This window comes from Cnephaeus nilssonii, assembly GCF_951640355.1.
Source record: "Cnephaeus nilssonii genome assembly, chromosome: 2".
NCBI lineage: Eukaryota > Metazoa > Chordata > Mammalia > Chiroptera > Vespertilionidae > Cnephaeus > Cnephaeus nilssonii.
Genome location: NC_137073.1, coordinates 99,946,148 through 99,961,763, shown reverse-complemented (window position 1 = coordinate 99,961,763; position 15,616 = coordinate 99,946,148). Strand labels below are relative to the sequence as shown.

The 15,616-nt window shown below is 42.5% G+C and overlaps 1 protein-coding gene across 1 annotated transcript in view; it reads left to right on the top strand.

The window, feature by feature from the left end:
• OTULINL (OTU deubiquitinase with linear linkage specificity like) overlaps positions 1-14,066 on the top strand; it is a 28,497-nt gene extending 14,431 nt beyond the window's left edge. Inside the window, exons 2-8 of the mRNA XM_079791387.1 lie at positions 1,661-1,820; positions 1,899-1,930; positions 2,037-2,128; positions 2,927-3,076; positions 5,391-5,519; positions 6,752-7,021; positions 7,816-14,066. Of these exons, the coding sequence (XP_079647513.1) occupies positions 1,661-1,820; positions 1,899-1,930; positions 2,037-2,128; positions 2,927-3,076; positions 5,391-5,519; positions 6,752-7,021; positions 7,816-7,989 (1,007 nt within the window). The 3' untranslated portion in view covers positions 7,990-14,066. The remainder of the gene's footprint in view (positions 1-1,660; positions 1,821-1,898; positions 1,931-2,036; positions 2,129-2,926; positions 3,077-5,390; positions 5,520-6,751; positions 7,022-7,815) is intronic.
• Positions 14,067-15,616: the final 1,550 nt, after the last annotated feature.

The window sequence follows — 15,616 nt, the reverse complement described above, 5'->3', positions numbered from 1 at the left end:
CACCGAAGGGTTGAGGGTTCGATTCCTGGTCACATGCCCAGGTTGCGTGCTCAATCCCCAGTTAGGGAGTATACAGGAGGCAACGAATCAATGTTTCTCTCTCTCTCTCTCTCTCTCTCTCCCCCCGCCCCTCTCTCCCTCTCTCTCTAGAATCAATGAAAAACATATCCTCAGGGTGAGGATTTAAAAAAAAAAGAATGTATATCTATGTAGTGATATAAAAAGATGTTCAATGTATAATTTGATATGTTGATATGAAGAGAAAAAACAAACAAATCTTGTGCAATATTCCATTTTTCTAGAAAATGTTTATGACTACAATAGGAGAAATTATGCATCACAGACAATATTCTAGTTCTTATGCGAATTTAAGGACTTACTAAGAATATTTGCATATACCAGAATTTTCAAAGTTGGGAAATCAGACTGAATTAATAAAAAGTCTAAATTATAGATGTAAAGCAGTATGGCTCTACATTTTTAAACAATGCATAAGAAGTTTTACTAAATTTCTAGGTAGGAGAAAATCTATAATGAATATTTAATCAATTCTAAACAATAAACACCTGTTAAGTAATAAAGTAAAAACAATATGTATTTTTATTTGCTGGTAATTTTTTCCATTTCTTTCTCTCCTGGTAAATTCTTTATTGAGAGTGTAACTGCACATCAAGGATGATCAAAAATGCTCAAAGTGTTGACTCCAAACTGATGAAGCTTTTACTCCGTTAATCACTGGAATTTTCCTAAACCCCGTACTGTGGAAGAAACTGTTTCACAATGAACCCCAGGAGGTTTGGCCACCGTTCAGAAGTCCTCTTCCTCATTTGGGCCTCAGCATTTCACATGTTCAAACACAGTGTCCTTAGGAATCTCCACACTTAGTGAAATATTGCAAGTGCCCTGTTTGAGCTCTCCAGGCCTGTCAGGCGCCCCTCCTGTCAAACCAGGAGCGGGGGTGTGGACCCAGCAGCACAGCTGTCTCCACAGCTCCCAAGGGCCGCTGGCCGGCAACGATGTCTGTGCGCCTGCTGTTTGAGTCACCCATTCCGTGCGGGACGGTGATGCCCTGATAGGGCCTGTACTGATTAAGAATATCATAGTGGGCAGAAGGGGATGGTGGCGGCATCACTAGAGGCCCCTGCTGTGATTGTCCCCCTCCCCCATGTGCTCGGTGCCCGGCCGAATCCCTGGCATCACTGGGTTTTCAGCACCTAGCACAGCGCGCTGTGCTGGCTCCTAGATCATTTCATTCCATCTTTCCCCAGGGAGGCCAGTGGTTTACTCCTATTTTACAATGAAGACAAGCCACGTTAAGAGGGGGAGGTTTTGGTTTCCCGCAGTCACACAGCGAGGTTAGTAGGAGAAGCAGGCTTTGGGCTCAGGTCTGAGGCATTCTGAAACCCACACTCTCTCTGTTTCCACTCTTCCTCTTGAATTTTGGGAACAAAGCTATTCTTGTATATGACACTGATTATATCGGAGAACGAGGCGTTTCTTTAATTTTTCAGATTGAATTTTTGAATGTTGAAAATAGTGTTTATATAAATCAATCATAGACAAGGCAGGTAAAATTATGCAATGTATCTTTTTTCACCCTTGAACAAAGCAAACTTATGGAATTGTGATGTGATTTTTTTTTTCAATTAAATTTTTGTAGAAAATGACCAAGTTCACTCCTGGGCACTCGTCACTAGCCACGCCTTAGACACCGCGTGGGGAATAGCGAAGGGGTCCGTGATGTTGGCGGTTTCCTTCCTGGCGGCCGCCCTCTGCTACTTCCGAAGGCTGCACTGCCATTTAGGGCACCGGCTGAAATGGTAGGTGGTTGTAGCATCTTCAGATTTTTAAATACCCTTGTCCCAATTTTTGGTATTACTATTTCCTTTATCTTTTAGGTGGAGTGGATATCTGCAAAGGAAATTCAAAAGTAAGTGTTTTCATGCATGTCTTTCCTGATTTTTAAGGTGCAGAGAGGTTTCCAGAAGGAAGAGGAAAGGGAAAATTAACTGCCTTTTCTTTTTCCTCTGGTTCAGGGAACCTCAGCGTGGAGGCGGAAGTTGATTTACTCAGCTATTGTGCAAGAGAATGGAAAGGGGACACGCCCCGAGCCAAGCTGATGAGGAAGGTGTGTCTGTTTGTCACGGTCCTGGAAGATGGAGAATGTGTGTGAGAAAGTCAGGAAACAAACATTCCATTCTGCTTTATGGATCCAGTCGATACCAAGTGTGGCACAAGGGACAACGGTGGCTCTAATTTAAAAGCTAAACAGCCGTTAGACCGTTGGCTTTGGGCCTTTTACCTACAGCCAATGCCTTCGAGAACGGGGGTAAACTCAGTCTGTGATCTCAGAAATCTCAAAATCGGCTCTTTTCAGCTCTCCTGGCCAGGCCTGTGAAACCTCTGCACAGGAGGGGAGATTTCTGTTGTTGCAGGGATCAGTCCCCTTAGCAAAAGTATTTAGAGGATTTTTAGAATTTTCCATTGGCTAAGTCTTGGTAAACATCCCCAGCAGTGCTGCCTAGCCTTGTCACTAGCAGAAGGAGGAGGAGGAGGAGGAGGAAGAAGAGGAGAGGGAGGAGGAGGAGGAGGAAGAGGAGGAGGAGAAAAATGGAGCATTTAAAGTAGTTCTTAGCATGGTTTTAAAGTGTCCAGCATTTTCCACTGTGATCAAGCTGCCCGTGACTTCCCCACAGTGACATTCCCTGGCCCGGGGCTTCAGGAACTTGCTGTCTAGCCTGGCACCGTCTCTCTACACACAAGTCACTTTGAAATGACATGTGGTCCAGTGCATCACTTGTAATTGTTTTTGTTTGTATTGTCTGCTTTATTGAGGAGTACATTTCACTGAAAATGTATTGAACTCACTTTCCTTAACTTCTTATGCAGGACTTTAAAAAAGAACTTTCTCTTTTTGTGCCACCAGGCTTACGAGGAGCTGTTTTGGCGGCATCACATTAAATGTGTTCGACAAGTAAAGAGAGATAACTACGATGCACTGAGATCAGTGTTATTCCAGATATTCAGCCAGGGCCTTTCTTTTCCATCCTGGATGAAAGAAAAGGACATTGTTAAGGTACGTCCTCACACGGGAAACTCGTGAGACCCACCTTGATGGTGACTGTGACACAGGCACTCCGGGCCTCCTGTGGGCGGCGGCCAGGTGTGCAGGGTGGCCTGAGATTGAAGGAACTCTGAGAGATCCTTTAACCAGGTCCTCTGTCTCTCATGTCCGTTTGCTAACAGACCATCTCAGACAGGTAATTATACTCACTTTTGTTTTTAATGCCATCGAGAGAGGCATCTGTCCTTTATAAGTAAGGTGGGCAACTAAAATTCACTTTTTTACTATAGTTGAGTTTTGACAAATACATACAGTGTGTAACTGCTACCCCAAAGGTTCCCTCGTTTCCCTTCATAGCCAGTCCTCTCACTCCCAACCCCTGGCAACCACTGATATGTCTTCTGTCCCTGTAGTTTTACCTTTTCTAGAACGTCATATAAATGGAATCCTCCAGTGGGTGGCCTTTTGAATCAAGGTCTTTTACTTAGCATAATGCATGTGCAGTTCACCCAGATGGTTCCCCGAATATGCTGCTGTTGGTTCCTTTTTATTGCTGAGTGATGCTCCTTGACATGAATGTGACAGTTTGTTTATCCATTCACCAGCTGAAAGACATCTGGATTGTTTCCAGTGTTTAATACTGTGAATAAAGCTGTGATAAATGTTCCCATAGAATCTTTATGAACATACGTTTTCGTTCCTTTTGGGGGGGATTGTTGGGTCTTGTTAGGGGTGTGCTTACTTTTTAAGAACCTGCCCACCCACTTTTCCAGAGGGGTGCCGCCATGATGCACTCCCATCGCGAATGTGTCAGGGTGCCGGTTGCTCCACGTTCTCACCAGCACGTGGTAGTGTCGGTATCTTTGTTTATTTCTTGTTCGTTTCAGCCACTCTAATAGGTATGCGCTAGTGTCATTCTGCTGTTAGTTTGCATTTCCCTGATGAGTTATGAGGTTGAGCTTATTTGCAATCCATATTATCTTCTTGGAAAAATGTCTGTTCAAATCTTTTGCCCACTTATTATTTTTTAATTGATCGAGTTTTGAGAATTCTTTATATATTCTGAATGCAAGTGCTTTATCATATACTAGTAGCCCATTTGCAGGAAGAATCCTGCAAGCAGCCGCTGCTGCCGCCGCCACGCCTGCACCCACGGGCCGCTGCCGCCAGCCCCGCTCCGCCCTGCCCCGCCCTGCCCGGGCTTTCCCTCCCGCAGCCACCTTGCTTTCTGTTTTTCCTCCCTCTTCCTTCTAAGTTGTCTTCAGTCTTCACTCTTCCCTCCCTCAGCGTATGCAAATTAACTGCCATCTTTGTTGGGTAATTTGCATACTTGCTGGTGGGCGTGGCTTGGGCGTAGCAAAGGTGCGGTCAATTTGCATATTACTATTTTATTAGGTAGGATGTGATTTGCAGATATTTTCTCCCAGACTGTGCCGTGTTTTTTCACTTTCTCAACAATGGAAGATAGTACCTTCTTGATGATAACCTGAATTTTTATTTTGAACGCAGTATGCTTAATCTAGGATATACATTTAAGTTGGAGGAGCAAAGAAATATAACATGTATACTTATATATATATATAGCTACACATGTTCTATTTTCTTAATGTTTTTAATTTTGAATTGTTCTTATTAGTTTCATTTTATCTAGCAAATACTTGACAGGCGTATGCTGTGCTAGCCTTCCTGCACAAGCTGAGCGGGTGGGAGATGCATGGGATGCATACGATGTATCAGATTCCTACGTGTCCCATAATCTTATTTAACCCCAACAAGAATCCTGTAAAATTGTTCTTGATTTACAGTGGAGGATGAGGCTGAGCGATTAAATAATCTGCTGGTTGAGTCACCTCCCAGCTGGCAAGTGGCAGGGCTGGGTTTGAACACCAACATGCATCATTCTAAAATCCACATCTTCCCAAATATACTATGTTGCTCTAACATTGGTTAAATATAAGTTCTAAAGGGATATATCTAGGTAGTTTTGGAAATGTTTTATTCAAAAAGTTTGTTTCTGTAGACTTAATTTTTTGTTTGTTTTGTTTTAACTTGTATGGTCATAGATACATTCCTATTTATTTTTTGTAGACTTAATCTTATATTTAAATTTTCATCAGTTGTGAAATTGTGAATTAAGAATATGATCCATATCACAGAATCCACAAATCTAAAAGAAAACGAATGACTATATAGTTCTCTTTAACTGCAGTCATAGCCTTTCTAGATGAAGATTGCTAAATGAGATTATGTGCTGTGACATATTCTAAACAGTGTGTAATAAACATGGAGATACTCATCACTTTTGGCATCTTTTTTTTTTTTCAAGCTTCCTGAAAAACTGCTCTTCTCACAAGGTTGTAATTGGATCCAGCAATACAGCTTTGGTCCTGAGAACTATACAGGTTCAAATGTGTTTGGGAAATTGCGTAAATGTGTGGAATTACTGAAAACACAGGTGAGTGTTGGGCGACTGGGGTAAAAGGCTAGGAATGAAAGCATCCATCCCAAATGTGGCCGCTTTTCTCTGATGTCAGGCCTATCTCTTTATGTCAGCTAAGTGGGATATGCAGGCAGAAAGCTGCTTCAAGGAATCGACGGTTTCTTCTTGATCTTCATTCCCTTTCGAGTGACGAACGAGAGAGAGCAGTGTTGCTGTTCTACATGATAGTTAGGCCCGTTATGGGCTAAGGAGCCCTTAGTGGGCTGGCCAGGAACCAGAACGGTCATGGGCCTTTGTGTCCCCAGAAATATAAGGTGAATCTCCAGACAAGACGCTCAGAAAGGCCCTTCTGGAATGCGCCCTATTAATAACTGGGCGACGGCAAAGATGTTGTCATTTGAATCGGAGATTTCCCTGCCTTTTAACCATTTGTACGCCATAAGTATCTATAGGTGCAAGTGGCAGATCTTTTGTAATTAAATTCAAAATATCGTGGCAGTTAACTGGTTAATAAAACAGATTGGGGTTGTTGGAATGAATTCTCCTTGGGAAACACCATAACTTTTCTGGGTCATGTGTTCTTCTCTGTAAAGTGAACTGTACATAGTATCTGCCCTGTATGGTTCTGGTGAGGATTCAATGAGACAATACACATAGAGTGACTTCAACTGTACCTGGCACCGGTGGGTTTAAAGCACTGTTGGTGTATCACTGTTGGCCGCAGGCATAGCCTTTGCCTAACCCAGCCATCTTAAGCAGTTTTAGGAAACTGACTTGCTTAGTATTTTACCTAGTGGGTGGTGCTTTTGTGAAAAACTATTTCATTGAAACTAGTTTGTTATTGTAAAAGTAATAAATGCTTATGGTTTAAAGAAGTCCATATCAAAAGATATAAAAGGAAAATTTAAAGTTCCATTCCCCTCTATTAGTTTTATTTTATAAATACTTCACAAGTTATGCCGTGTTGCCCTGGCTGGTTTATTCAGTGGTTAGAGTGTCAGCCGAAGGACTGAAGGGTCGCAGGTTCAATTCTTTGTCAAGGGCATGTACCTTGGTTGCAGGCTCGATCCAACCAATGCATGTGTCTCTCTTACGTTGATGTTTCTCTCTCTCCCTTCCACTCTCTCTAAAAAAAATCAATGGGGAAAATATCCTAGGGTGAGGATAAAAAAAAAAAAAAGGTTATGCAATGTTGTGTACGTTCAGCCTTACCCTTCTAAGTTTCACTTTTGCGGCTATGTTTTTAGTGGACTGAATTCAGTGGAATTAAAGATTATCACAAGAGAGGAAGCATGTGCAACATCCTTTTCTCCGATGCCATTCTGGAATATAAACTGTATGAAGCTTTAAAGTTCATCATGCTGTATCAGGTCACTGAAGTTTATGAACAAATGAAGATGAAAAAGGTCATTCCCAGTCTTTTCAGACTCCTGTTTTCCCGGGAAACGTCATCCGATCCTTTGAGCTTCATGATGAATCACCTAAATTCTGTAGGCGACACCTGCGGACTAGAGCAGGTACGTGGGGCAGAAGAATTGTGTGTGTTTGATCTCGGAGGGTATTGGCAATCCTTGAACACGTAGGCGTTGGGTGTTTGCTTTCAGCCGTGATAAGACCAGCTGCACAGAGTGGTCGGTTGGTATTATTGCCCCTAAAGGGCGGAAGAGAAGAGTTAAAGAGCCTCCCTGCTCCGAGCTGGTTGCCGTGTGCCCTTCCAGCCCGGTGCTGGGAGCCTTTCTGACCTTACGTGCTACCTCTCCGTTGATAACAGGTTCTCCCACAACGGAGGTGAACCGGGAGAAATTCCAGTCGGAAAATGAGATAAGGTTTGGGAAAGCATTCGGGTACTTACTGCAGATAAATAGAAATTATTGAATTTGTTTCTAAACCCCAAAAATGCTTTCATGTCCCCATAGAAAAGGATTGTGTTTTGTTTTGTTTTGCTTTGTTTTCCCAGAAGGTGCACAGAATCATCTGCACTTTTTACACAAACTGACTTAAAATGATATAACACTGGTAGGAAAACGATGTAATTTTTATTATGAGCATTCCTTTATTTTTTATTAGATTTTTCCCCAAACAGCTTTCCCTGTGATTTCTTCATGCCAGTCTAGAGAGATGCTCCTCCGCTTGTCCCCTGCCTTCCGCGTAGTGGACATTTGTCCCTAACCCCGTGCCCACGCCGTGGTCCGTGCGTGGGTCTGCCAACAAACACGCTATGTCACACGCTGGCTGAAGAACGTGCTCCCGCGCTGGGGGAGGGCAGGAATCTGGAAATGTGTATCTGTGACCTCTTTCGTCTCTTCCCCAGATTGATATGTTTATACTTGGATATGCCCTTGAAGTCAAGATAAAAGTGTTCAGACTGTTCAAGTTTAACTCCAGGGACTTTGAAGTCTGCTACCCAGAGGAGCCACTCCGGGAGTGGCCGCAGATCTCCCTGCTGACCGAGAATGACCGCCACTACCACGTTCCCGTCTTTTAAGCCTGGCGAGGACCGGGCGCCCGCCAATGACAGTGGTCACACCTGCCAGTAAAGTGTTTCTGGAAAACTGAAACGAGTGTTGCAGCCACCGAAGGAATGAGGACCTTCTCTGGAGTTACAGGTACATGGGACGCAGCAGTGCTCAGGCGGCTTTTCTCTGTTTTTCAGTGATTTCCTCCGAAGCAGCTGCACGAATGCCTTTGTGGGTCGTGGTTTGACCTCGTTCATAAGGGCTGTGGTCACCTCACACACGGTGGGCCTTGACAAGCATGAGAACATTTAATTTGGACAAGACCAACAACAGGAAAAAAGAAAATGAGCAGGTTTTCCTACTAACCTGGAAAGAATGAATTCGTTTTCATTAAGAATCTTGTTTTTGGTTGATTTTGGATCCTCATAAACATGGCCTCATTTTAGAAGCATTAGTTTCCCAGGAATCTAGGGTATATTGATTTTCTAGAGCCACTTGATTAACTGTAAAATTATGTATACACCCAATTGTATACATGTATAGTTTTATATCTACACATATAAACACATACACACAAATGACCACTACTTGGTAATGTTGTACAATTTGTCTTATATCTTTTTGCATTTTTTATTGTTGCCTCTGGCCAGTTTAATATGTTTTATATAGATAAAAATGATAAATTCTGTAGATTAAGGAACTGAATGACAGTTACTAGTATTAAACTATCAGGAAAATATTGAACTGTGGTGTATTGACATGTGTACTTAATGTGGGGTAGATAGAATCATGCCCCCCTTTCGCCGCTTTCCCAGAAAGGTGTTACATCCTAATCCCAGAACCTATGAATATGTTGGGTTAAAACGCAGAGGAGAGTCAAGTTGCAGGTGGAATTAAGGTACTAGTCTGCTGACCTTGTTATAGGGAGATTAGTCTGGGTTCTCCAGGGGAATCCAATATAATCACAAGAGTCCTGACAAGTGGAAGAGGGGATTGGAAGAGTGTCAAAGTCAGAGGGAAGTGAGAAATCCGAAGGACAGTAGAGAGAAATGCAGCATGCTGGTGTTGAAGATGGGGGGAGGAGCCACAAGCCAAGGAATGCGTGCAGCCTCCGGGAGCTGGAAAAGGCAAGGGAGAGGACTCCCCTGGAGCATCCAGGAGGGAACACAGCCCTGCCAGTGCCGTGAGTTTAGCCAGTGACACCTGGGCCAGACCTCTGACCTCCAGAACTGTAAGATAATAAATTTGTGTTGTTTCAGTAGCTGTTTTCGGGAATGTGTTATAGCAAGAATAGACAGTTCTCGGGCTAATTTTGGAAATACTTTTCTAGTTTATGTGGGTAATTTTTATTTTGGAGGTACTATGCTAGTCTGTCGTGAATTTCAATAAATACAAAATAACTTTTCAAATCTTGGCTACCGATATACTGGCCTCCTTGATGTGTTTGAGGCTGACGTTTTCTCGCATTTTCATATTGCTTCTACTATAAATAAAAAAAGGTATGGTAAATGGTGTGATGTACGAAAATAACACAGACTCTTGAATAATCACCTGTGTGTCCTACATGAGCCAGATGTCTAATCGTACGTTGTGTTCTGCCTGCTGTCGTTTTGTTTTGTGGTTGGAGAGTAAATAGCTCAGACCACTTTGCATTACTTTGAGAGCCACACAAACAAAACAGGACCTCTTGGTTGATCTCTACAGTCCTTTCCTGCCTGGTTTTGTGTCTATGGTTTTGCACAAGCCCTGTCATGTAATTGACACTGTTGGAGGTTACCCCCTGGTGCATTACAGTGACCTGGAAAAATGAACTCTACCCTTTGTGTTGACAAACAGAGCGGACGAGAGCCTGCGTGGGCTGTGACGGACACTCCCTAGGATTGCTGCTTCTGACTCTGGCATCTGTATATTACCGCTCCCCTTGCATCCCCATATCCAGTGTCATTATTTCCTCATCCATCCAGGATTGAAAGCGAAAACTCTTTCACAGGGATTGGCAGCCTGTGGCTCTGTGACATGGCGGCCCACTATGTCTACCCTTCACTGTGCGCTGGGGCACAGGGCAGAGTGGGGCAAGAATTCTTTAAAGAGAGGGGCAAGACCAAATTGTAAGAACAGGACATTTCAATACAACGAAAGGAAAAGGTAAAGGAGACCTTTAAATAGTTGCTATTTGGGGGAAGGCATCAACACAGAGAATTTTAAGGGAGGAGGTATTGGGTGGTTTTGTTTTCAATTCAGTTGTATATTGAATATAACAAACTAATTAGAAGGAACTACATATAAATTAGCACCACTTTTAAATGCCAGCAATTAATTGGAGGTGAATTGCCTGTGTGATGCCAACGTTTAGTGTCTTTCTAACATTATTTGTTTTAAATGATGAGAAAATTATAGCAAAAATGAAAACATATGCCATTGTCTTTTCTGATTTTAAGTGTTTCTCTCAAGTTTTGGGCATGTGTGTCCATACTGAGGGGTGGTATGAATATTAGTACAATTTACCATTAGTACATAAAATTTACCATTTTAACCATTTTTAAATATACAGTTCAGTGGCATTAAGTACCTCCTCATTGTCGTGCAACCATCATCAGCACCCATCCTCAGAACTTTTGTTATCCTCAAGACTGACTTTTTATTTTATTTTTTATATTTTATTGATTTTTTATAGAGAGGAAGAGAGAGGGATAGAGAGTAAGAAACATCGATGAGAGAGAAACATCGATCAGCAGCCTCCTGCACACCCACTACTGGGGATGTTCCCGCAACCAAGGTATATGCCCTTGACTGGAATTGAACCTGGAACCCTTCAGTCTGTAGGCCAACGCTCTATCCACTAAGCCAAACCAGTTAGGGCAAGACTGACTTTTTTTGATAGGAGGCAAGTTTAATTCTCCTACCTGGCACCTGGTTTGTTTGTTTTTTTTTTCTTTAAAATTTTTTATTTTATTTTATTTTAGAGAGGAAGGGGGAGGGTAAGAGGAGGGAAGAGAGAGAGAGAGAGAGAAAGAGAGAGAAAGAGAGAGAGAGAGAGAGACATTGATTGGTTGCCTCCCTCATGCATCCCAACCAGGAATTGAACCCGGAGCCTTTGGTGCACTGAGAGCAACCGTGGCCAACTCTTCACATTATCTTTATATCACACCCTTCTAATTCTGAGTATTTCTTTCAGAGCAGATGTCCAGTGTAAGGGAGGTCTAGGTGATCAAATAGATCAGGCTAATCATGTTTCGCTTCATCTCCAAAGTAAAGAAATAATCACTGGTGGCTTCTGGTTTCATCCTAGAAATACTGTCATTTGAAAGCTTTTCCCAAGAAACTGTTAGTTCAGGGCCACCCTGTTGCCTGGAATTTCTTGGATGTGGATCTTCACAGTCTTGACCGAAAGTCATGTCCACCCACGGGGGAGCCAGGGAAAAGCCCAGCACCTTCTCTAGTGCGTGGAGAGCCCTAGGCCAGGCTAGTGCAGGAACAGCTCGGACCAGGGGGCATTCACGTGTCGTTTCCAAGGGCCTTCCTGCAAATGCATTTCGGATGGAAATATTTGTTATTGTTATATATCAGGTGATTTTCTCATATTGTAGTGAGATCTGAGAAAGACCAATTTAATTTTGTCTAAGCTGGTTGGTCTTGGGGAGGAAACTATTTAACTTCTGAGTTCTCTGAAAATGTTGTGAATTCTACACTAAAGAAGGTAACTATTTTTAGATTGATAACTAACCTGGTATGTGAAAACCTATACAAACTTGAGTAAAGGGATGATTAATCCATTCATCTTAGTTTTCTTTTAAATAGCAAGTTCCTAAAGCTGTGTCATTCTTTTTACAAGAATGAGTTTCACACTGCTTAAGACTCGTTGCTGTGTAAAATTTTAAAATAAAATCTTTTCGTGGATCTAAAAGTTTAACAGTCTATTGAGTTGCTTGTCACAAATTGAATACTGTTGCAATATCATATTATTGACTATTTTTAAGTATATTTTATCTGTAGCCATACGGTTTTCTTTAAATGTTATTTTTGTCACAATATTTTACAGTCAGACACAGAAGAAGTGGGTCCAAATTGTACAGTCACTTCTATGTTATTTGTTCAAAATAGTTGGGTCATCCCTAAATTCATGTCGGCTTCATTCCTGACAAACTCCCGTAGTCCAAGAAAATGAAAGCTTGTGTAGATTGACATTGATGTCAACATGGTTTATAAATAATGGAAAAACCACTCACTCACATATTCAACAACCCCTAGACCAAAGTGCTCAGTAGCACAGCCAGAAGTTACGCCATGTGTCTACACGTGAAGATCACAGGGTAAGAGTGAGGAAGCGAGAGCTCTAACGAGTGCGGTCCCAGCCGTGTGGACGAGTCGGCTACATGTGGGGCGTTCAAGTTATATTCCTAGCTGGTGTCTCTGGAAAAATACCACCCTCTGTTTAAAAAAAAACCACAAGTCTCTGTATATAATTGCTCTGTTGGTCCTTATAATCAATGTCATCGGGTCTTAGATTGCTGTTTAAGTCATTTTAATGCCACCAGTATCACTTATTTGTAATAATTCTTGGAAAGTTTAGTCAAGAGAACTTTCTAAAATAAAAAAGCTTGCTTTGAGTATTTTCAGCTTAGTCTATATGGGTTGAACAAGTAGTGTATTTAAATCAGGAATGTGTTGTAAGAAGCATTCCTGAAGTACAGAAATATTTTCCCAATGGGATAGCCTACTTGTAAACAAAGAATATTTACTTGTTCCTAACTTATAAAACCTCAGACAGAACATCAAGATGGAGCCAGATAGAGGACAATAGTTGAAACTTTCAGCAGAGCAATTTACAGTTTTGTTTTGCTCACCCTCATGTTGGAAAAGGCAGTATGCGGGTCAACTCAGTAACGTCAGAATGTTTCATGGACAGTGTGTAACTTTCCTCCATTGCGCTTATCATACACCAACACATTTATAAGGACAAGCACAGAAGTCTGAGACTTTCCTGGCCCTGTTTCTTGTTATCACTGCCATCCCCAAAGACAAGATCAGAGAAGCAACTTGGGAACTATGTCCAGTACCCGTCAAGTCTCGGCTTTTGTCCACTGTATACAGACTTCCTCATTGCTGGCTTGTCTGTGGGACTGAACCTCATAGGAAAGGCCCAAGGATGGGTGAAGAGAAGCAGCTGGTGCAGAGTATCAACTAGGGTGGAGACTTGAAAGGCTGCTTGAATGTTCTGGAACTTTTACTATGTGATTCTAAGTAGACACATTTATGACTCCCTTAAAAAAGGAGCAGAGATAAGGTGATGCACATTGAAATTGATGTTTGTTATAAAATATTCACATCATTGTAGGCAAAGAGGAAAGATAAACATTTATCTCTCTTATCAGAAGCTACCTTTAGCTATAATTAAACATGCTGGATAGCCCTGGCTGGGTACTCAGTTGGTTAGAGTGTCGTTCCTATACACCAAGGTTCTGGGCCCTGCCTCCCTCCCTCCTTCCTTCCCTTCCCCCCTTCTCCCTTCCTTCCTTCCCTTTGCATGGAGCTGTGCAGTGTGTGCCTTGCTCAGGGCACCTGACTGAGGAAGTGAGTGGGTGCTGGAATCTGCCCTTCAAGCAATGGCCCTTGAGGAAAGGTATGCCATTGCCCCAGAGGACGGTATGTCTTTTTCTGCCAACAAGGATCACTTCACTGACCAAGTCCTGTACCAGTAGGGGCACCTTTTTCCTAACTTGCATGAAAATTAATAAACAGAAACCTTATTAAAATGGAGTCAGGAGGCTAGAAGAGAGAATTCTCGAGTAATCATCCCTCAATGCATACCACCAGACCCCAACAGGAAGTGAGGTAGGTACCTTGCATCTCCAACAGGAAGTGACACTACATTACTACCTCAGCAGGAAGAGGAAGAGATTCCTCCTGACCCAGTAACAGCTCAGCCACTGGGAGACCTCCATAACTCAGCCAATGAAAAGTCACTATGACTCCAACCTACAGTTTCCTTCAATAGGCCTTCAATTACATCAGCCCCTCCCAAGTTAAAAACAGAGTGTTCCTCTCCTTTGTCTCTCTGGACTTGCTCATGGTTCACCATCAGACATCCTGAATGTACTTCTTTTTGTTCCCCAATAAATTCATTTTACTGGAGAAATATCTGGCTGTTTATTTGTTTAAGGTCAACACTTTCATAAAAGGTCTGCTTGGCAGAGGTCCTTGGATCAGGATGGTACTTAGAAGGCTTTCCTGGATTTCTACATTCTCTTAGCAGAAATCATCAAGAATCTCATTTTTATATTAGTTCTTTGTGCTTAACAAAAATAATCACATTTTATTTCTTTACTGGATTACAAGCTCCTGTAGTAAGGCTTATATCATTGTGATGATAACAAATATCAATTGAGTTCTGAACTGCAAGTTTATAATGAGAGCCAAGTTCAATTATTACTTCTTTTTTAAAAAAAAAATATTTTATTGATTTTTTACAGAGAGGAAGGGAGAGGAATAGAGAATTAGAAACATAGATGAGAGAGAAACATCGATCAGCTGCCTCCTGCACACCTCCTACTGGGGATGTGCCTGCAACCAAGGTACATGCCCTTGAGTGGAATCGAACCTGGGACCCTTCAGTCCGCAGGCTGACGCTCTATCTACTGAGCCAAACCGGTTAGGGCTCAGCTATTACTTCTTAAAGAAACAAAGAATCTAATAGTGCAGTTATTTTCCCTTGAAAATTATTATTGATCTAGGACTTGAAGAGAGCAGGTTTTTAGATGTACCCCCTAAGAGAGGAGCTTCCTGAAATTCGTAATGCCCTGACATTCATCAAGTGAGTGTGACCTATGGAATGGGCACACCAAATGTCAGAGGTCAAACCAAGTTTTGCTAACATCGTATCTCTGGTGAGGTTAAGATTAACCAAGGACATCGAGTTCACCCAGAAACAGGTTCTTAAACAAATACGGCTCATGAAAAAAATGCTATTTATGGAGTCGTGGATTTTTAAGAATGAACAGAACCTTAAGATGATTAGGGAACACACGTGCCATGTCCACAGTCTGTGGAAAAGGCCTGACCCCGGTCTGGACGGCACATAGCCTCCTTGCAGGTCCCAGGTTGGAGACAGCATCGTGGGGTTAGGCTGGTGTGGCAAACAGGAAGCCAGGGCAAGGCAGCCTGAATCGGAAAAGCCGTGGCAAAAACACTGGAGTCCACCTCAGATATTTATCAGAGTCCGAACCAGAAGGACACGCCCAAGGTGCACAGCTGAAATCAGGAAGAGTGAAATCCCAGATAAGCTTATCAACAACACAAAGGAAAATACCTTTTGGCAGCAAGTGGGACAGGAGGGAGTTCTTAAACAGCGGGAGGCACGTGATGGCCTCTTCTCCACCAGACTGTTAACCCAGGCACGTTTGTCACGCCTCGGTTCCCGTCGGTCTTTACACCTTTGAGAGACAGATGCGGTGTGTGGCCTTTTCAGGCCTCACAGATGCGGGGCTGAAGACGGGGCACAGGTTAAATGTCTACAGCCAGGAAGAGCTTGGAGCAGATCCATGAATCCCCGTTCTGTGTGGGTTTTATTGTGAATGACAAATGTTTACAAGCTGAAGTTGCTGTTTTATGATTAGTATGAAATATTGCCTGCGTTTAAGTCAGTCTTGCCAGAAATGC